A 24,246-nucleotide genomic window follows, 5' to 3' on the forward strand; every position below is an offset into this window, starting at 1 on the left:
TCCTCACCATCATCTGACATCTCGAATATTACTTTGAAAAAATCAAAACTAAACAAACATTACTGTGTTGTGAAAACTGAAGCAAATACTTGATTCACAACAGCTAAATTTGGTTTGCTTTGCTCAAAATTTTTCAAGACACTTTGGAGGCCGGTGTCTTTTGTAAGCGGGCCACAATTTGTAACGCCGTTTTATTGTAAGCCGTACATTGCTAAACCCTACAGTAGAGTAAACAGAACTTTGTTGTGTTCAAATAAAAGTATATACATATATACACTACAGTTTCGACACGTGGAATCTTTGTTAAGGGTTAGAAAAATTTACAAGTGTTTCAGAATCTCTTTTTTTTTTGATACAAGTACTACCATTACAACAAGTAATTTGAAGCAAGATTTATTTTTGTTGAAATTTCTATTTAGTTATTTGTCTTAACTAAAAAAAGATTGCTCAGTTTACTGAAATGTAAAGAGCTGGTTGTAAATAAAATATTTAACTTGCACATTTTTATTTATTATATTTTTTAAATTTTTATACACATAATTTAAGCTATTTCATTTTTTAGTTGGAGCATTGCTCAAATGCTCCAACCCTCGCGACGATACACTCTACTAGACTTAATTAATTTACTTTTATATCTTTTTACTTTTTAAGAAGTCAGCAAAAAAAGATTGGATTAAACCTTAGTGCATAAAGTAATAAGCTTTAAGGTATACTCAAATTGCTCTCTTGCTCCTTTTAGTGATAGAGAACAAAAATTAATTTCATGATAAGTTATTGACATTTAGGAGAAAGTTTTTTTAAATTTTGCATTCTAAAATATCGGCTAAATGTATAAAACTATTAGCGTGTTTATAAAATAAAAATATGTTTAAATGTGTAGACATCATGTACAAAAGGTTTGAGTAACAACTTTATATTTCTGTAACTTGTTTTTATTAAATGGTTATTCCATTCGCTGTATTGAATCTTTTTTAATTGGTTTTTCAGATTTTTCGCCAGCCAATGAAAAACGCGTTAAATTAGCTTGTGAAACTTGGCTATAACGTTTTCTCTCTTTCTGTTTTCTACGACCTGAATGGCAAGCACATTTGTTCTCTTTTTAATTGTAAGACTAAACGCACGAACTGAAACATTTCTAAATCATATTTAATTAAAAAACTAATTTTTGTTTTAAATTTTATTGCAGACAAAAAATCTTTAATAATCTTTGTTTTTGTTTTAAGTTTTATTTTTATTAAGTTGGATATTTAAAGTTTGTAAAGTATAAAAAAAGACTATCAAATAGAAGTTTTTAGAAATATGTGTTTTTTAATTGATTAAATAAGAAACTTTTTCCTAGTATACGCACGTCAACTTTTCAAAAGCTCAAAAACATTGTACATTCTTTTATACCTTATAAAAAACAACTCAAGTTATTACTGAAAGCTTTTAGTTGATGACCAATTTTAAATTTTAACACAAACATATGCACATGCTATGCCCTTAACTAAAGTATGTCTCGACATTTGAGTACCATTTGGTATGTATATTCAGACAACTTGAAACACCAATAATTGACAGTAATAAAAAAATTGTTTTGTTGGTGTTTTTTGTTGCTGCGTCGGCAAATACTTGCTTGGGAATTTCAGGTTCATGATTTGTCCACACTTTGTGGTTTTTAGTGTTGACATTTCAACCTTGCCAAATGTAAATTTCAACCTTGTCACCAGAGGACTTTCTATCCTATTGATTAGAAGTTTTTTGTTATACTTATTTTTATTTGGGTTTTAGTGATACTTCAAAGAGAGAATTAGAATTACAGGTGATGAAAACTTGCTTGCTTGACTTTCAAAAAACGTTTATTGTTGTAGACTGTAAGTTAATCGAATTGTTTTAAATGTTAATATGTAAAACCATAATATTGTGACGTAAATATTACATGTTTTCTTGAATGATTAGTAACGACTAAATATTTTATATCAGTAGTTTCTGGATTTTCGTGTAAGTAGTTTTAAATTATGATTTGTTATTTTATTTTGTATTTTATTTTACTTTATCTAATTTAGTCTTAACAATTATTATAGTCTATTGAACGAGAAAAAAAAGACGCTCAAAATATTTGGTCGTAGGACCTGGTGCACAAAGAACCTTTCGGTTGTCGAGTCGCACACCACGGATACCTTTTAACGTTTTGTCTGGGACTTTATAGTTACTAATTAAATATAGTTTTATAAAAGTCGGATTTAACATTATGTATTGTATCTTTTATTAACCATTTAATCTACAATAATGTATGTAAGCCCTAACTAATAGTTAAATTTCAGCGCCATTCTTAAAACCATAACAACTTCAACTGCATATATATTACATACTATGTAAGACAATTAATTATTGCATTAGAAAAGAGCAGCCGGGTATTAATCTTAAAAAGATCTTTTACATATATTTCAAACATACAACAAATCAAGTTATGTAATAAGTTACGGATTTGCGTTTATTATGAAAGTAAAATGTAAAATATAAAACAACAAGGTGGTTATGTGTAAAGTGTAAAGCTGCAGTAAATAAATCTCTAGCCGATCTATTTGGCCTAGTAGATAAAAAATCGCGGTTTATCTGTTATTTGAGTACAGGTTTCCAATTAAACTTGGAAAAACACATAAAGTTATTCTTTAAGGAATCATTAAAACCATAAAAACATGAAGATTTAAAATATTTGATTTTTTATGTTTTTATTTTTAAAGAAGTTAAAACTTTGTAAAAATAATTTACTATTACTACTTTATAACTAAAGTTTAGCGTTTATAAGAGTTATCAAAAGAAAACTGTTATTCTAAGTATCAAAAGATATATTCACAGTTGTACTACCAATAAATATTCTAGAAGTTATTAGGATTTTTTCTTTTAGTTGCGCTGTATCTAAGCTAAGTATCAAAAGACCCATAATTACAAACAAATGTTTGGTAATTATCATGAACTTGATTAGTTTATAACATAATAAATTTTTTAATATAAATCATAAATCAGCAAATAGTTTATAATCAAGGTTTTTAATTTTTATATTCAAGTAGTTGACAAAATTTAACTACAAAACTTAATTTCAAATTTTTTGTGGTAGTATTAATTTTTTTATTTAATATTAGATTATATATAAATAATATCTATCTATAAGATTTATAATTATCTTCAATTTTTTTTAATATTTTATAGTATTTTAAGTAAAAAAAATAGTATATTAAATAGTTCTTAAACATTGTTGTGTAGTTAAAATTATTTCATCTAAGACTTTTTTTAAAAAACGTTTGGTTTTATTTTGAGTGGTTTATAGAAAAAATTAAACATTTACATACAGTACTTATTTGTATAAATAATGCATAAAAATTCAAATAAAAAGAAAAGTACCAATGGTTTTGAAGCAGAAAAATGGCAAGTTAAACCTGTTGGGAACAAAAAGCTTCTTTTTCAACAAGTTGTACCCAGGTTTTTTTCAAAATGTGAAAAATCTGAACTACCAAAGTTCTTAAGATTTTGCAGGAAAGACTCATTACGAAAACTCGATCATAAAGTGATAAAAGAAATTAACAATTTAGATAAACAAGGTTAACATTTTATTTTATTAGTATTTTGATCTGTTACATTTGTTAGCTTGTCTAGAAAGTCTACAAACTTTTCGTGCATAGAATAATGAAATATTAGAAAATAGACATTTGTAATTCTTCAGTGCAACTAAAATTTTTAGTATAAATAATAACATATTAAAATTTTTAAGTAGATTTGTTTTACCTTCTGTCATTAAAACTCAGTTTGTTGTTTGAATTGACTACTTATATGTAACATGTAGTAATATGATATATATGTTTCTAGTAAAATTTTGAATTGTTTTTAAGATAAGATTTGTTTTAAAATGTAAATGAAATTAGAAATAGTCGTTTCCTTTTTTTAACTATTCTATCATTTAATTAAAGCTCAGCAAACGCAGTAAAAAATATAATGGTACACTTTCTTTTACTTTCTTGAAAATATTTAATTTACTGGTGTTTTAAACAAACTTTTATTGGCAAACTTTAATAATATTAAAAGAACACTGCACTAGTGTATAAGTTTAAGTATGTCCAAATATAACAGTTGATATAATTTAATTCAGACCAGTTGTTATGTAATTTAATGCTTATTTAGAACAGTAATTTTTTAAATAGAAATTTTCTTGAGGTTACATCAATAATTTTTGTAAAATTATTTTAAAAAGGTTTTCAAAAAATATATTCAGCTTAATTTTACTGCTAAATAAATTTTTCTTTTAATATTCTTGGATAAGAGTTCCAAGTTTTTATTGCTTTAATTACCGTGAATGTTACCTCAAACCATTATTACAAACTTTATCATTTTTAGCATACTTCTGATAACAACAATAAATATTTTGATTCACAAATTTTTATCTTCTTAAATTTTTTATAGGTGAAGAACAGAGTTCAGAACTCACAGTGATATCAGCTCTCAAAACTAGCACAATATTTTTATGTGAAAACATTGAAAACATACTGAACATTTCTGATGAAGGAACAATAAACTGTGAAAACGTTTGTACGTATTACCAGCTCGCAAAAGCTTTCATCTTGCCGAAACTTGCAGATAAAAGTCTAAGGTATATTGAGCGCTGTTTCACGAAGGTTTCCAAAATTAAGAACTTTTTCGAACTAGGTTTTTCGGCTCTAAAACACATCCTTTCCAGTTCTGAATTGGATATTACATCGGAATTGCAAATAATGAATGCTGCTGATGCCTGGATTAAACATGATTATTATGAAAGAAGTAAAAATTCAAAAGATCTGCTTTTAAAGGTTCGTTTGCATCTGCTGTCCGAACCCGTTTTGAAAGATCTTTGTTCTAAATCGAATGTGGTGACGCGTAATTCCTCTGCTTTTCCAAAAAGTCAAGAATGTGTATCCCTCATCAAAGACATCTTACAAACCAAGAAAAACTTAAACCAGCACAAACAATTTTCGAGCAGTATGACTAGATATTGCAGTCAAAATAAGTTTGATTTAATGGTTTTTGGGAAAAATGTTAGAAAATATTTAGACCAAAGATACGCACTACGTCATAATATTGTTCAGGTTGATGGAGAAAATCTCGAACATATTGACAGTTTTTCCGGGACTTTTAGTTACAATCGTTTTTGGGCAGTTACTTTAAACTGTGAAATTTATTTGTTAGCAACCGACACTTGCGGTTCTTCAATGACATTTCACAAGTATTGTCCTGCAAAAAGCCGGTGGTCTAAATTAAGCATTATTAATAATTTCAACCGCAATTACATAGCACTATGTTCGTTTATGGACAAAATCCTAATAACAGGTGGTGTTGATGATGTTGATAATAACAATAATGTTGATTACGATGACGCCATATCTTCTTGCGTTGCGTTTAATACCATTAACCGTAAAATAAGAAGCATTCAAAGAATGAAGAATGTTGCATGCTTGTACAGTATTTGAAAGAAAAGTTGTTGCTTCTGGCGGAAGACCAAATCGTTATGATCCTGATTAGTTCGATACTGTCGAGAAATACGATCATGCGGCTAACACATGGTCAAACATGCCTAAAATGGTTTTTGGCAGAATGAGTCATAGTGTTGTTGCAGTGAAAAACAAGCTGTTTCTATTTGGGGGTTCGCCAAACACCGCAGAAGTATTTGATAGTTCAAGCAACAAGTTCTCTACTATCAAATCATCAGCAATACCGATTGGTAATTATGATGTACAAGATACGATTTTAATTGGAAGAAAAATTATTATATTTAGGGAATGGACAACAGAACTGCTTATCTTTGATTTAGACAAGTATCAATGGTCTGAAGAGTTATTTGAATTTACAAAAGAAACAAAAAATTTCAAATGGTATTTCTGTGTTAAAGTACCTAAACTTTAGTACTTTAATTTATTGAGTGTTGTGCTACTTATATGTAGTATTTCTAAGTGTTTTGGTAAGTAAAACTTATAAGTAAAAAATATTCTTTTATCTTTGGTTTAGAAATCTTAAACTTTGATTTTTTTCGGTTTTTAAATACATTTTTGATTTATTCTCTAGTAATTTCAAGTATAAATTGGTGATATTTTATAAATTTTTGATTACAGTTTCCCATTTACTTACAGATTTACAATAACTTTTCATTTAACAACTATAAAATTAAATATAAAAATTTATTAACAGTTTTTCTCAAAAATTGATTTACTTCCATTAAATTTTAAGCGTTTTATTTCCATTTGATTGCCAAAAACAAAACTATTTGTTATACTAGATCAAAAATAAGTTTCACTTTTAAAATATTTGTGCTGTGTACTAGAGATAATAACTCTGTTTTCTTTAATAATAAAATCTGTTATTTATGTATATTTTTTCTTCTTTTTCCCTATATTAAATAAAGTAAAACTTGTTTGTATTACAAAACTTACTTAAAAGTTTAAAGCAAGAGCATTTTTTTAAATTTTAATTTTTTTTCTGCTTAGAAATAAAAAAAGCATAAGTAGTAATAGAAAAATATTATGTTTTTATTTATTATATTGCAATTTATAGTACTAACAAATTGTATATCAATAATCATATCAGTTATTTAAAAAAAAATATTACAGACATAAATAACTCACTCAATTAACTTTTCATCAGAAAACAATATTATAAAATAATTAAAACTAGAATATTTTTTTATAAAGATACTTTAATTTATTTGTATAAGTCTTAACATTTTTTTTGTGAAACTCTAATTTTTATAGATTAAATTACTTGAAAAAATATTATAAAGAGATAGAAAAATGTAAAAACATATATGAATTTAGATATAAAATTTGTAATTTCATAACTTTTTTCGGCTTATTTTAATTTTAATTTATCTAAATTTGATACAGTATAATAAATAGAAAAGTATAAAATTTTTCTATCATTACTTATATGTTTTATTTTAGTTTTAAGCAGAAAAAGAAATAAACACAGATTTTTTCGGCTAAATATTGCATACTTAACTGGCAGTGCATACCTAAGAAATGCGTACTTAAGCGGTAGATTATAAAAAAAGTGTGCCTTTTTAAAAAAATTCTAAACACGTCCCTGCTCTGTACAATATCTTTTTAATTTACCTCACCATATGCTGACACCTCGAATATTACTTTGAAAAAAATCAAAACTAAACAAATACTACCCTGTTGTGAAAACTAAAGCAAATACTTGATTCACAACAGTTAATTTGCTTTGCACAAAATTTCTCAAGTTAAACACACTTTGGAGGCCGATGTCTTTTGTAAGCGGGCCACAAATTGTAACACCGTTTTATTGTAAGCCACACATTGCTAAACCCAACAGTAGAGTAAATAGATATTTATTATGTTCAAATAAAAGTATATACATATATACAGGTTCGACACGTGGTATCTTTGTTAGGGTTGAAAAATTTACAAGTGCTTCAGAATCTCCTTTTTTTTGATAAAAACACTTCTATTACAAAAATTAATTTGAAGCAAAGTATTTTTTTTAATCGAAATTTCTACTAAATTTGTTTAATTTTACTGAAAGCTAGTTGTAAATAAAATATTTAATTGGCATATCTTTATTTATTTAAAATTGTTATACACATAATTTAAGTTATTTTATTTTTTAGTTGGAGCATTGCTCAAATGCTCTAACCTATCCAAAGTCCTGATCAATCTACCAAACTTAATTAATTTACTTTTAGAGTTTTTTACTTTTTAGTAAGTCAGCAAAAAAAATTTGGATTACACCTTAGTGCATAAATTAATAAGTATATATTGATTAATTATAAGAGCTAAAAAAGTAACATATAATAAGAAAAAGATAAAAAAATTGCAAAATACCTATTAACAATTATATCAATTTGTATAAAATGTGATATTTTGCATAAAATGTTTAATGAATTGCACAAAATTAAAAAAAAATCCTTAACGTCAAAACATGTCATGTTTATGATGTTCGAATATATAGAAATTTTTCCTTTAATAAAGACAAATTTTTGAAAATATATCTAGATTTTTGTAACTATTAAAGCCAAAAGAATATTCTTAAGTAAAAAGCGATCAAAAACGCAGTAAACTAATTTATAAAACTAGCACAAAATTCAGTGGTGATAAAGATGAAACGAAAAATTGGCTTTTAATAAAATGTCATGAAATAGAATGAATGAATTTTTCAGATTATACAAAAAATACCACTCTTTATACTGTCTGGAAAGTTAATATAAACATATATTTTAAGTAAAACTTGATGTGTTATATAACTTCGTAGTATTATAATATACTATTTGTATTTCTTAAATTCACACAAACTTTTAAAACTTTTTCCAGTACAAATCAACAAATATTCAACTCAGCTCTCCAAGAAATGTATACCATTTTTTTTATTTATCCGTGGACAGAGTTTTAATTTAAGATATGAAACATTTTATAATAAATAATAAGATTTCTCTGTATCTAGTGGTTCTAAAATAATAATTTCAAACAAGTTTTAACATGGGTGGAAAAATTCAGAACCGCTAGATGAAAAATAGCTTCAAATCATGGCAAATCTGATTCAGAAAAACACTTCAGAAATTTACAAGTGGTAGGTTTTTGAGTAAAAATAATACAAAATCTATTTGTAACATCATCTTCGAAATATAGCGTTTGATGCTAAACGTTTAACAACGTTAGAACCGTTAGAACTAAACAGTCTCCCAACACAGCCACCCTGCTTATTCAAGTTTCAACTTTCCCGTAAGTTCCATCTGGGGGCCTGTAAAGTTTGGGGAAGGTCATGAGTTGCACGGAGGCGAAAGCGAACTTGCGCTGACCCACGTTCTTCTGTGTGTTCTCTATGCGAGTTCCGTTGCTGTGTGAAATATAATGATTAAACAAGGAACAAAATATTAACTTAAATTGTTATATTATAGTTTTAAGTTAGTGTATTTTGAATTAAAGATAGACTATTAAATGAAAATTAAATAAAAAGTAGTCTAAAATTAAAGTATAGTTGAGTGAATAAGTATAAAAGTTTTTCAAAAAAACATGCAGTTTTTATGATGTAGTATAGTTAATAAAATTACTATCTGTTTTTCTACTATTAACTAAAATTTGTTATTAAATAAATTACGACCAGTTGTTATGTAATTTAATGCTTATTTAGAACAGTAATTTTTTAAATAGAAATTTTCTTGAGGTTACATCAATAATTTTTGTAAAATTATTTTAAAAAGGTTTTCAAAAAATATATTCAGCTTAATTTTACTGCTAAATAAATTTTTCTTTTAATATTCTTGGATAAGAGTTCCAAGTTTTTATTGCTTTAATTACCGTGAATGTTACCTCAAACCATTATTACAAACTTTATCATTTTTAGCATACTTCTGATAACAACAATAAATATTTTGATTCACAAATTTTTATCTTCTTAAATTTTTTATAGGTGAAGAACAGAGTTCAGAACTCACAGTGATATCAGCTCTCAAAACTAGCACAATATTTTTATGTGAAAACATTGAAAACATACTGAACATTTCTGATGAAGGAACAATAAACTGTGAAAACGTTTGTACGTATTACCAGCTCGCAAAAGCTTTCATCTTGCCGAAACTTGCAGATAAAAGTCTAAGGTATATTGAGCGCTGTTTCACAAAGGTTTCCAAAACTAAGAACTTTTTCGAACTAGGTTTTTCGGCTCAAAAACACAACCTTTCCAGTTCTGAATTGGATATTACATCGGAATTGCAAATAATGAATGCTGCTGATGCCTGGATTAAACATGATTATTATGAAAGAAGCAAAAATTTAAAAGATCTGCTTTTAAAGGTTCGTTTGCATCTGCTGTCCGAACCCGTTTTGAAAGATCTTTGTTCTAAATCGAATGTGGTGACGCGTAATTCCTCTGCTTTTCCAAAAAGTCAAGAATGTGTATCCCTCATCAAAGACATCTTACAAACCAAGAAAAACTTAAACCAGCACAAACAATTTTCGAGCAGTATGACTAGATATTGCAGTCAAAATAAGTTTGATTTAATGGTTTTTGGGAAAAATGTTAGAAAATATTTAGACCAAAGATACGCACTACGTCATAATATTGTTCAGGTTGATGGAGAAAATCTCGAACATATTGACAGTTTTTCCGGGACTTTTAGTTACAATCGTTTTTGGGCAGTTACTTTAAACTGTGAAATTTATTTGTTAGCAACCGACACTTGCGGTTCTTCAATGACATTTCACAAGTATTGTCCTGCAAAAAGCCGGTGGTCTAAATTAAGCATTATTAATAATTTCAACCGCAATTACATAGCACTATGTTCGTTTATGGACAAAATCCTAATAACAGGTGGTGTTGATGATGTTGATAATAACAATAATGTTGATTACGATGACGCCATATCTTCTTGCGTTGCGTTTAATACCATTAACCGTAAAATAAGAAGCATTCAAAGAATGAAGAATGTTGCATGCTTGTACAGTATTTGAAAGAAAAGTTGTTGCTTCTGGCGGAAGACCAAATCGTTATGATCCTGATTAGTTCGATACTGTCGAGAAATACGATCATGCGGCTAACACATGGTCAAACATGCCTAAAATGGTTTTTGGCAGAATGAGTCATAGTGTTGTTGCAGTGAAAAACAAGCTGTTTCTATTTGGGGGTTCGCCAAACACCGCAGAAGTATTTGATAGTTCAAGCAACAAGTTCTCTACTATCAAATCATCAGCAATACCGATTGGTAATTATGATGTACAAGATACGATTTTAATTGGAAGAAAAATTATTATATTTAGGGAATGGACAACAGAACTGCTTATCTTTGATTTAGACAAGTATCAATGGTCTGAAGAGTTATTTGAATTTACAAAAGAAACAAAAAATTTCAAATGGTATTTCTGTGTTAAAGTACCTAAACTTTAGTACTTTAATTTATTGAGTGTTGTGCTACTTATATGTAGTATTTCTAAGTGTTTTGGTAAGTAAAACTTATAAGTAAAAAATATTCTTTTATCTTTGGTTTAGAAATCTTAAACTTTGATTTTTTTCGGTTTTTAAATACATTTTTGATTTATTCTCTAGTAATTTCAAGTATAAATTGGTGATATTTTATAAATTTTTGATTACAGTTTCCCATTTACTTACAGATTTACAATAACTTTTCATTTAACAACTATAAAATTAAATATAAAAATTTATTAACAGTTTTTCTCAAAAATTGATTTACTTCCATTAAATTTTAAGCGTTTTATTTCCATTTGATTGCCAAAAACAAAACTATTTGTTATACTAGATCAAAAATAAGTTTCACTTTTAAAATATTTGTGCTGTGTACTAGAGATAATAACTCTGTTTTCTTTAATAATAAAATCTGTTATTTATGTATATTTTTTCTTCTTTTTCCCTATATTAAATAAAGTAAAACTTGTTTGTATTACAAAACTTACTTAAAAGTTTAAAGCAAGAGCATTTTTTTAAATTTTAATTTTTTTTCTGCTTAGAAATAAAAAAAGCATAAGTAGTAATAGAAAAATATTATGTTTTTATTTATTATATTGCAATTTATAGTACTAACAAATTGTATATCAATAATCATATCAGTTATTTAAAAAAAAATATTACAGACATAAATAACTCACTCAATTAACTTTTCATCAGAAAACAATATTATAAAATAATTAAAACTAGAATATTTTTTTATAAAGATACTTTAATTTATTTGTATAAGTCTTAACATTTTTTTTGTGAAACTCTAATTTTTATAGATTAAATTACTTGAAAAAATATTATAAAGAGATAGAAAAATGTAAAAACATATATGAATTTAGATATAAAATTTGTAATTTCATAACTTTTTTCGGCTTATTTTAATTTTAATTTATCTAAATTTGATACAGTATAATAAATAGAAAAGTATAAAATTTTTCTATCATTACTTATATGTTTTATTTTAGTTTTAAGCAGAAAAAGAAATAAACACAGATTTTTTCGGCTAAATATTGCATACTTAACTGGCAGTGCATACCTAAGAAATGCGTACTTAAGCGGTAGATTATAAAAAAAGTGTGCCTTTTTAAAAAAATTCTAAACACGTCCCTGCTCTGTACAATATCTTTTTAATTTACCTCACCATATGCTGACACCTCGAATATTACTTTGAAAAAAATCAAAACTAAACAAATACTACCCTGTTGTGAAAACTAAAGCAAATACTTGATTCACAACAGTTAATTTGCTTTGCACAAAATTTCTCAAGTTAAACACACTTTGGAGGCCGATGTCTTTTGTAAGCGGGCCACAAATTGTAACACCGTTTTATTGTAAGCCACACATTGCTAAACCCAACAGTAGAGTAAATAGATATTTATTATGTTCAAATAAAAGTATATACATATATACAGGTTCGACACGTGGTATCTTTGTTAGGGTTGAAAAATTTACAAGTGCTTCAGAATCTCCTTTTTTTTGATAAAAACACTTCTATTACAAAAATTAATTTGAAGCAAAGTATTTTTTTTAATCGAAATTTCTACTAAATTTGTTTAATTTTACTGAAAGCTAGTTGTAAATAAAATATTTAATTGGCATATCTTTATTTATTTAAAATTGTTATACACATAATTTAAGTTATTTTATTTTTTAGTTGGAGCATTGCTCAAATGCTCTAACCTATCCAAAGTCCTGATCAATCTACCAAACTTAATTAATTTACTTTTAGAGTTTTTTACTTTTTAGTAAGTCAGCAAAAAAAATTTGGATTACACCTTAGAGCATAAATTAATAAGTATATATTGATTAATTATAAGAGCTAAAAAAGTAACATATAATAAGAAAAAGATAAAAAAATTGCAAAATACCTATTAACAATTATATCAATTTGTATAAAATGTGATATTTTGCATAAAATGTTTAATGAATTGCACAAAATTAAAAAAAAATCCTTAACGTCAAAACATGTCATGTTTATGATGTTCGAATATATAGAAATTTTTCCTTTAATAAAGACAAATTTTTGAAAATATATCTAGATTTTGTAACTATTAAAGCCAAAAGAATATTCTTAAGTAAAAAGCGATCAAAAACGCAGTAAACTAATTTATAAAACTAGCACAAAATTCAGTGGTGATAAAGATGAAACGAAAAATTGGCTTTTAATAAAATGTCATGAAATAGAATGAATGAATTTTTCAGATTATACAAAAAATACCACTCTTTATACTGTCTGGAAAGTTAATATAAACATATATTTTAAGTAAAACTTGATGTGTTATATAACTTCGTAGTATTATAATATACTATTTGTATTTCTTAAATTCACACAAACTTTTAAAACTTTTTCCAGTACAAATCAACAAATATTCAACTTAACTCTCCAAGAAATGTATACCATTTTTTTTATTTATCCGTGGACAGAGTTTTAATTTAAGATATGAAACATTTTATAATAAATAATAAGGTTTCTCTGTATCTAGTGGTTCTAAAATAATAATTTCAAACAAGTTTTAACATGGGTGGAAAAATTCAGAACCGCTAGATGAAAAATAGCTTCAAATCATGGCAAATCTGATTCAGAAAAACACTTCAGAAATTTACAAGTGGTAGGTTTTTGAGTAAAAATAATACAAAATCTATTTGTAACATCATCTTCGAAATATAGCGTTTGATGCTAAACGTTTAACAACGTTAGAACCGTTAGAACTAAACAGTCTCCCAACACAGCAATTTAAACTTGTTCAAGTTTCAACTTTGCCGTAAGTTCCGTCTGGGGGCCTGTAAAGTTTGGGGAAGGTCATCAATTGCACGGAGGCGAAAGCGAACTTGCGCTGACCCACGTTCTTCTGTGTGTTCTCTATGCGAGTTCCGTTGCTGTGTGCAATATAATGATTAAAGGAGGAACGAAATAATAATTTAAATTGTTATATTATAGTTTTAAGTTAGTTTATTTTGAATTAAAGATAAACTATTAATTGAAAATTAAATAAAAATTATTCTAAAATTGAAAGTAAAATTGAGTGAATAAGTACAAACGTTTTTCAAACAAACGGGCAGTTCTTATAATGTAGTACAGTTAAGGGCATAGGGGGGGGGGGGGGTCCAACATTTTTTTTTTGTTAAAAATAACATTGGATCTTATATGAAAGCTTTAAGTACAAAATACAAACCAGTTTTTATAGAATTAAAAAATATTATTTAACTTTTGAGATATTATGCTTTTTATATAAAGTTTCCGATACAAACGTATGGACCACAAGTTTTTCGGGGTCAAGTTTCTTGAAAATTTTAAAAATCATTAAAAACCTATCTTCTCCTTCATTTTTTAAGACAGAGACCTCAAACTTTTTTTTTACAGTTTAAAAAATTTTGAATATTTGAATTTTAAAAATATTAAAAAACAAAAATTTTAGGTAAATAAAACATAAAAAACAGGTGTTTTTTCTTTATAAAAATTTTGTTTATCAAAATTAAAAAAATTTCTACATTCAATCTTTTTTTAAATTAAACAATACACTTTCTGTGATAATTTGAAGAAGATTGCTAAAAAAATGAAGGAAGAGATAGATTTTTAGTGAAATGGTCTTTTTTGCGTTTTAGTTTGCGCCTTACATAGGAACCTATTGAGGTCACCGAATTTGACTGCTTATATCTCAAAAATTACTTCAAATTTTTTCAAAAGGTTGAAAATACCTGATAGCTCAGATAAAACTCTCTATAAAATAAGATCAAATTGTAAAAATCAAGGTGGACTCCCCCCATGCCTTAATTTGATTACTTTGTCATCTGTGTAGAATATGTTACTTTAAACAAAAAACAATGAGAAAAACTTTAAAATTTTAGCAAAATTAGATAATTTTTTAATAATTTACTTAAAAAACATCAAAATATTTGTGAAAATTTTTATTTTTATCCTCTATGCACGAGTGCCGATACATAAATATGATACGATATAAAATTATATAAAAGATGCAACAATGAATTTGTTTCTTTATAACAACAAGTTTTTACGCGTACCGTTGCGATTAAATCAAATCGATAAAGAAATTAAAAAAAATATTTACAACAAGTAAGTGATTGTAAGAAAGTTTCAACAATTTATTAGAAAAATAATTACAAAAATAATATAGCAGTATAAATAACTATACTAGTACTAATTAATTAAAATATTTACAAAAAAAAGTAGGTTAATTCTTTATCAGACAAAAATTGCAGAAAACTGTTGAAACTTGTAGTTTCTTAAAACAACACTTAAGTATTTGTCAACTATGTTTTTGGGCGCTGTAAATATTGAAAAAAAATTAAAAGTATAATAAGTAAAATTAAGGTAAAAGTTGGTAACTGTTATCATTTTCTGTTTTATTTTATTTTTTTTGTAAAAAACTCCAGTACTATTAAACAGAAAACAACTCACAGATTTTACAAATTAACAAAAAAAAAAACAAATAATTCATACCATTAGCAAAGTTTATTTATTGAAATAAAAGATTCTAAATAATCATATAAAACTGGTTATTAGATAGTTTTCTTTATCATACTAAATTAATTATGATAATTTAAAACTTACTATCAATATTTTTAAACTTTCATATAGCAATCAGTCATCTATATATTATTCTCAATATCAAATAACACAAACCTTCGCATAGCAGACAGCAATGATATGAATTTTTTATCGCATATATCGTACTTATTAATTTTTATGTATAAAATTTTTTTCTGTTTTTGTTTAATAAACTTACTTTTGTTTCTGTGTTAAAAAAATTATATATTTTTTTAGTTTAAACATTGCACACAAATAAATAAAGTACTTGAAGAAAAAAAAATGAAACTATATATTTTATTTATAATTATAAAACAACTTTGAAATAGCTACATATTTTTTCGAACAACAAAATTTTTTCAACTCATTTTCGTCATGCGTCAAAAAGTAAATGTGCGAATTCTTAACAAAAAATATTATTTATAAATGACATTAAAATAAAAACAAACTTAAATTTAAACTTAATAACACACTTTCGTTTAAACAGTTCAAAAAAGTAAATTCAAGAAAAAAAATTATCCACAAACTCTACTTAAAACACATTTTAATTTACCTGAACTGTCTTGAGAATCGATAGCTTTAACCAGTGATGCCAATGCAGCTTTTATTTTCAATTTCAAATCTTCCTGTGGATATAAAACAGTTCAAAGATTTCTTCTGATATTTAACTTAAAATTGAGAAAAGTTTGAAAGTATAATATAAATTTATATTTCTTTTGCCGTTGCATATATTAAATAAAACATTCAAAAGATTTAACAGAAAACATAAGTATAAAACTAAATACTCATATTGATATAAGGCAAATCATTTTGATTGTCTATAATTGCAAACAATATTAAATATGAAAGTTATACTTAAAGCCTAAAAACAAAAACCAAATACTCACATTGATATTAGGAACATCATAGGGATTGTTGAGATTTACAGACATTATATCATGTGCTCTCTGTATTCGATCCCCATCAAATATCGACAATAAACTTCCTATCTGTTAAACTAACTGGTTAGTTTATTTGAAAAAAAAAACTTGGTACTTAAAATTCATTTTCAAATATTACTAGTTTAAAATAATAAATGTAGCCAAACACACAAAGGGTTAAAAATAAGTTTAATTATTTTCGAAGTATAATTTTTATAAAACTTTGGCAACAACTGAATATATTACAAGTTTTAAACTGCTCTTGGTGTACATTACTTAACCTGAAAGAAATCTAAAATCGCTTAATTTTAATTGAAGAAAATTAAAAACCTTCATTTTATTAACATAACAAATAAATAATCAATTATACATTGAATTTATATTAGTGATGTACCGGACTCGCTATCCGGGTCCGGGTCCGGCCGGATATTGCCACTTTTGTCTGATATCCGGATCCGGCCGGATTCTAATTTGAGAAAAAAGTCCGGATCCGGTTCCGGCCGGATCCTAACAGAGATCCGGCCGGACCCGGATCTAGTTAGTAAAAAATAGCATACTAAAAGGTATTTTTTCAAAAACAAAGCCTGTGTAAATTAGTAAGAGTCATTTTCGTCAATTAAAATTAAACACCTACCGTGATTGGCTCATTTTGTACACGTGACTAGTTTACATTTGTTTACATTTAAATTATGTAATAAACATTTCACAAGTGCAACTCTTTACATATGTTGTAAAATTGAAAACTTTGGAATGAATACTTGCATTATTTATTGTTTAAAGTTGAGCTCAGAGTATTTTTAGAGTTAATACGGTTGAATGTACGAGCCAATGAGAATCATATGACGAAATGTTTCAAACTAAATACTGATGCAACAAAACATCAGAACATGACAGGCAGTTTATATGTAAGCAGTTAGTTAGTTTGGTGTGAAGCTTGAAGCAACAAAATATCTTGAACTTTTTTGTGAATGCTTATTGTAAGTAGTGTTTTGTTTTAAAAGTGAATATTTTAACTGGTGTTTAATTGTTTAAATATTTAAGCCAGGTTTATAGTTTAATAGTTTATTAAAAACTTTACAGTTTCTTGTTTACTTGTTTTATTTACATTTTAGTTTATTGTTTTAAGTCTTTTGATATAGATTTAAATAGCTTCCAGTTTTTAAAGTGCTACCAAAATAATTAATAATTTTGTATATGCTAGTATTTCTTGTGGTGTTTTATATAAAAGATTTATCACTCAAAACTGTCGTGTCTGATTATAGAAAGTAGTTTCAGTTGGAATTTAGTATTTGTTAGATATTAATTAAATAAGGTAGAATTTAATTATGATGGGTAGTACTAATAAGTTAAGTGTACAACAATCAGTCCACAACTTTACTACTAAATTGTCAACCTTTGCTAGCTATTCTACTGATTATTAGATTAAAGTATTTTTTCAGTTTTTAAAAACCTCATTGTGACTCAGGCTTGTTTATACTCACTCTAGCTAGTTTTGTTGACATAAACAGTGGCAACCCTGCTAGTTTGAAAATTTTTGGGGATTTTAGAAAATCTTGGACTGCCTCAGGCTAGTTTAGTTTTTTATAAAAACTCAGGCTAGTTTTTTTTTAGATTTTGAATGAGTTTGAGCTTATCCAGTTTTCAATATTTTGTAATTTTCTAGTGTATTTTGTTCAAGAACTTGATTACAGATTTTTAATTGTAATGTAAGTAACACCTAAAATTGTAAACCTTGTGGCTAGCTGTTCTACTTATTATTAGATTATAGTTCTTCTTTTTCAGTTTTTTAAAACCCCATTCTGACTCAGGCTAGTTTATACTAGTGATGTACCGGACTCACTACAAGGGTCCGGGTCCGGCCGGATATTGCTATTTTTGTCTGATATCCGGATTCGGCCGGATTCTATTTTGAGAAAAAGTCCGGATCCGGTTCTGGCCGGATTCTAATTTGAAAAAAAAGTCCGGATCCGGTTCCGGCCGGATTCTAATTTGAAAAAAAAGTCCGGATCCGGGTCCGGCCGGACCAAAATTGTGGGTCCGGTACATCACTAATTTATATTATGTTAATCTTCAAAGCAAGTTATTACCGATTTGCTGAGACGGTCCAATGAAGAAACGTCGATTCGCGAGCTGAAATTTTTTTCAAGCTCTTCTGCGACGTGATTGGACAACACTTTGAGATTGCTGCATTTTGATTGGATGCTGGATAACAGTTCGAGCGTCTCTATTCGCTCGTTTACTTCACCGTACTGCAGGCATCTAGCTAATTGGTCGAACTTGATCGGTGAGCGCCGCGAACTGAAAAAAAAAAATATTTAATGCGCAAAAAAAAAATATATATATATATATTATGATAAAAAACTACACTTTAAACAAACTGCTAATGAGGTCATTCATAATAATTTAATGATAACATAATAATAATCCAAATATTTTGTCCTATACAATAACTTAAAATTTATATGAAGCTTATTCATTTCCATCAAAAAGTACCGAATCTATAAGATTTAAAGCAAGGATGAGCAAAGTATTTATTTTATTTTATTCATTTTATTTTCTTTAATTTTTTTATTTTGTTTAATTGATTGTTTTATTAGAAGTTGTCCTGGACATGACTTTAAACTGTATCCTGGTGTATGACTCGATAACCGAAAGGTTTTTTGTACACCAGGTCCTTGGACCAAATATTTGAGCGCTTTTTTCGTTAAATAAACAGTAGTCGTATATTTGCACAAAAATAAAATAAAACTTCTAATTGAAACTTCATCTTTTATTAAGTTGCTTGAACATCTTTATTTATAAAGTAAATCAAAAACCTCAGTGTCTAATTGCTTGGCTTTTTTAATCTGGTTTTGCCACGACAACTTACCGACAAAATTTAATACATATTACATTTGAATTATACTTTCACAAATATTTTACAATCGAAACAAACGTTTTAGTATCGGGACTGTGGTTGTAATGGAAGAGTTTAAAATTTATTAATTTTAATTTTATTAAATACTATTTACAAACAAACGTTTTAGTATCGGGACTGTGGTTGTAATGGGAGAGTATGTCGAACAATCCGCCTTGCTTGAAGCCAGTGCTGTGAGATGACGTTGCTCCCACCGTTACACACAACAACTCGTTTGTCAGCATTTCTGATGATCTGAAAAGTGTACTCATGTTAAAATTTGTGTGTTAATATATTTTTATGTATATTTATCACACTGTTATACACAACAACTCGTTTGTCAGCATTTCTGATGATCTGAAAAGTGTGGTTATCAAGTAATTGATAATTAAATGTTTGGTACAAATTAAAATGTTTTTGTTTGTCACCTTCTTTAAAAATTAATGAAAGATTAAACTGACACACAACAAATTGTTTCAATCAGAATCTATCTCAACAATTTGTAACACATCAGAAGATCTGAAACGTGTAATTTAATTTGAAAACATTTTATATATTTATATACTTTACAAAATAAACAGTTTTTATGAGATTACATATTTTTACTGCAATATCTGAAGAAGGTAATCTGAGAAGATTTAAATGTATCAGTTTTGCAACCAGATATTGAATATTTAATGTGTGATGAAACGACTATTAAACTAATATTTGCAATTGAAAGGCAGTGAGAAGTAATTTAATGACATAAAGTTTTTTTTCAGCTATGGTTGTATATTTAAAATCAATATTTTAATTTTTGTGCGAATAATTATTTAATAATTTAATATACAGGAAAACAAAACTTAAAATATAAACAACACTCAACTGTTATTCAATCTAAAATGAATTAGGGAACTATAATTTGTAAAAGTTTAACTGAATTTCAAAAGGTTAAAAATAAAAGCCAAGCTTTAATATCTTTTAAAAAATCAAAACAACATGACATATCATACAAATTATCTAGCAAATTATATTAAGTTAATCTTGAAATTTAACAGTGTTTGTAGGAAAAAATTATAGACAATTACTAACTTGATTTTGGTACAACAAAACGAATCTGACCCTAATAATTTTCAATAATTCAAATTATTGTAATAAAAACTCATGAAAAACTCATATAACAATTAGGTTAAAATTCAATCAAAACTAAGTAAACAAACATATATAACAAACAAATTTAAAACAGCTTAACCAAAGTTTAAGCAAACAAATGTTAACTAAACATAAAATATTTATTTACTTTAATGCCTTTCACAATTATCAAATGGAATTTCAAGATTTACATAAATAAAGTTTGAAACAACTTTTATTGTTTTGACTTTCAAGTTTAATTAAAATAAATAAAAGCAAGCAAAGTACACTCTACAATTTTATCAGCTAAATTTTAATAAATGAGTGTATTAAACTAAAAGTTACAAAAATATATACATTGTACATATTTTCAAATATATAACACTACACATCTATACAAATACAACTTTGTAAAGTTATACAATCGGTTAAAATATTCTAAACCTTCATTTACAGCCATCTTGAACTACAAAAATAAAAATAAAACCTGTGAGTTTTATTATTTTCCGGGCATATTTTCATGTATTGAACGTGTAAATTAGTGGGAATAAATTCGAGATCAGTTGAAGTTTTATCTGCGCTCCGTTTGATACAGGCCGATGACTCTGTGATAGCATAAATAATTGTAAGTTTGCATAACTTAAGATTTATATTACTTCAATAGCTTATCGTCAGTTACTCAGGGTTGCCACTCGTTTTTTCCAAATTTCTTCCAGTTTTTTAAAGGTACACATTTTTGGGTCTATTTATAATTTTAACTAAAGTTAAATGTAAGAAAATGAGTTAAATTGTATAAAATCATTGAACGATACTGTAAAGCTGCTTTAAATATGATTTTTTTGAAAAAGCTTTTGATAATGACAATTTTTTTTTTATTTGATATATTTTTTGAGTCAAATCGAAATTTTACTACTGAACATGTTAAAATTGTTAAAATTCAAGGTTTTTTCAAAATTTCTCAAATTCCAATTTTTTTTTGCCTAAATGGTCAAATTCCATATTTTTCCAGGATTTTGGGTAAAGTGGCAACCCTTGTTACTACGAAAACTTAAAAAGTGAAATTTAAAACAAATAATCTGAAATTTTTCATACTCCTCGGGCAACTTCAGTTTAAAATAAAACAAAACAAGCAGATTGTTTTAATCTTAATTGTTAGTTAAGTTATGTTTCAGTTTAAATATTAAAGCTCAGATATATATCGAGTATGTATAAAAATATTCTTTAAATTACAACTCATTTTGAGGTCTGAACTTGCATTAATAAAAGAAAATGAGTAAAATATACATTCAATATTAAATTTACTGACGTTTAACTACACTGAACATGGTAAAATAAATAATATATATTCTGATAACTTTGATTAGTTTGTGACTTAGTTTTTAATAAATAAGAATAGATATAAAAAAACATTGTTTTCTTAAATTAACCATTATTAACTTTTGCATATCTGTATACTTATAAATAGTTAAGCGTTTTATTTTTTTTTTAATTTTTAATTTTCCAATACGCCTCATAAATACATTCCTTTAATAATTATACTCATGCTAAAAATTTTCAATAAATTAACATTAAAACATGTTGATAGATAACTAAAGATGGGTTGATTATTTAATAAAATGCATGCACATAAAAAGAGAAAAATTTGCTTTGTTATACTAAAAAATTTAAAAGAAAAACAGTTTTATAATTGCAAAAGTTTTCTGCTACAAGCAAATAAACCGAATTATCGATCAATCTAATTGCGTTTTGGTAAAGAGTTAAGTGGTTTTTAATTCACTATTGATCAAATTAGTGTCTACGGAAGACAGAAATAATTGTTAGTATTAAAATTTAGTTCCTAGTACATTCTGTCTACAGAAAATAAACAAAACAGTTTAGACACATATTAGAAAACTAAATATTTAAGTAAACACAAAACTTTTTAAAATTAAAAAAAGTAGACAATTTTTAAAGTTTTTATTGAAGTAAAATATAGCCTTGAGGTAAAAACTAAATTGGTAGAATCATTAAAAAAGTTAAAAATATATAAAAAATGATCATCCTATACTAACAAAAACAAAATGCTATTTTTAAAATAAAAAACACTTAAAAAACTTTAAGTACTTGAGGTACTTCAAAAAAAAGTTTTTTTTTTTTCTACATGACTATAACAAGAAAAAAAACACTTATTATAATACCAAACTCACTTAAACTACATACTTATACACTTTTAACGAACATATAAACACTTAAAAGCAAGAAAATCAGAATCAACTCAACACATTTCATTCTTAACTACTTAGTAAACATATAAGGACGCACAAAATAGAATTTCAATACTTATTAGTATTAAAAAATTAATAAAACTAAAAATTTACTGTTAAAAATAATAGAAAAACTCATAAAATTAAAAAAGGCAGAAAAACGTTATCACAAAAAAGAGTTCAACGCGTCTAATTATTTATTAAAAACAAAATGATCGAACTTATCAAATAAAAAACCAAACTCACTCGAAATAAACTGTATTTTCATTCTGTCCAGTCTACTATCATACATGTCATTGTGCTTGTTGCAAGTTTTGATGATGTCCGCTCTCTGTTTCTCCAGTGCACTTCTCAAATTGCCCATGTTTTCAAGCATCTTTACCGCGTGCAAGTTTTCACTTTTGCACATTTCTCTGTAGGAAAATTAAAATATATTTTGATCATTTAAAAATTCAATACTTTAATACTATATTTTACATTAATGTTTAATTTAAAATATAAATCAAAACATAAGGATTTTAAAATATATTAAAACAAGGTAATATAATAGTAAACATTATATCTACATATAAACAAATACAAACATTAAACTAATTTTTTATGGTGAATGTACTAGTTGCGTAGTATTTTACTCAACAGCACTAAAAGACTTTTCGAAAACGAAAAGAAAGAGTTTATTTTAAAACAAATAAACAAAAACTTACAAGTACTGTATTGGGATATCGAAGCTCATTGGTGTTTCAAACATATATTCGTAAATATTAATTCCTTCATCTTGATTGTTTTTCAAATAATAACATTTCTTGCAGGGTTTGATTAACACTGCAAGAACGTTTCCAATCAGTTATTATCAATAATTTTACAGTTTTTATTTCTAAAATTTATTTATAAATTATGTTTTGCCCTTTAGGGTTTTTAGTTATGATTCAGTTTTTATCAAAATAAAAATAAAAATTTAAACATGTTTAAAACTTCTAGATATCATATTTACAACTTTGAGTAGGTCTTTTAAGATTATTTTAATTAAATAGTTGGTTTAATAAAAACAAGTAAGAAATTAATATATAGTACTCAATTAGTTTAGTGCAAAATAAAAAGAAATAAAATATATTACTAAGTTATCTTTCAGATAAAGTACATTAACAACTGAGCAGCTTCAATTAGTTTCATGCTTTAACAAAGGTATGTGCGAAAACATGTAAGGTAATAAGTAGTATTCACTAAAATTACCAATTAAAACAAACAAACCGCCACTGCAAGGAAAAATATTTTCGCAAATATTTTGATTTTCCGCACCATTTTCCATTTCAGGAGACAAATCGATAAGATTCTGAAAAAAAAAGTCAGACTCAATAAATAAAATTTACAGCTGTCTGCAATTCACGAGTTCACTGATAGTTTTTATCGAATTCTCACTAAACGACTGGGTTTTTAAATATGCATGGTTGTTGAAAATCATAAAAAAGACAGTTTAGCAGTGAAGTCTGTTGTAAATAATCAGTTTTTCAATGACAACGAATCTCATATTAAAACAACAATTAGTTTTGTTTTGTAGCAAGAGAAAACATA

The 24,246-nt window shown here is 26.4% G+C and overlaps 1 protein-coding gene across 1 annotated transcript; it reads right to left on the minus strand.

Moving 5' to 3' along the window:
* Window positions 1-13,498: 13,498 nt before the first annotated feature.
* LOC145846291 (uncharacterized) lies at window positions 13,499-23,486 on the minus strand. The gene is made up of 8 exons (XM_082953168.1): window positions 23,382-23,486; window positions 22,924-23,090; window positions 20,922-21,039; window positions 19,448-19,579; window positions 18,516-18,726; window positions 16,396-16,497; window positions 16,062-16,134; window positions 13,499-13,839 (listed from the first exon to the last, which is right to left on the minus strand). Exons 1-8 carry the CDS (start codon window positions 23,423-23,425, stop codon window positions 13,823-13,825), a joined length of 864 nt encoding a protein of 287 aa, XP_082809294.1. The 5' UTR covers window positions 23,426-23,486; the 3' UTR covers window positions 13,499-13,822.
* Window positions 23,487-24,246: the final 760 nt, after the last annotated feature.

Source organism: Thalia democratica, unplaced genomic scaffold (genome assembly GCF_965202585.1).
Source record: "Thalia democratica unplaced genomic scaffold, ktThaDemo2.hap1.1 HAP1_SCAFFOLD_400, whole genome shotgun sequence".
Taxonomy (NCBI): domain Eukaryota; kingdom Metazoa; phylum Chordata; class Thaliacea; order Salpida; family Salpidae; genus Thalia; species Thalia democratica.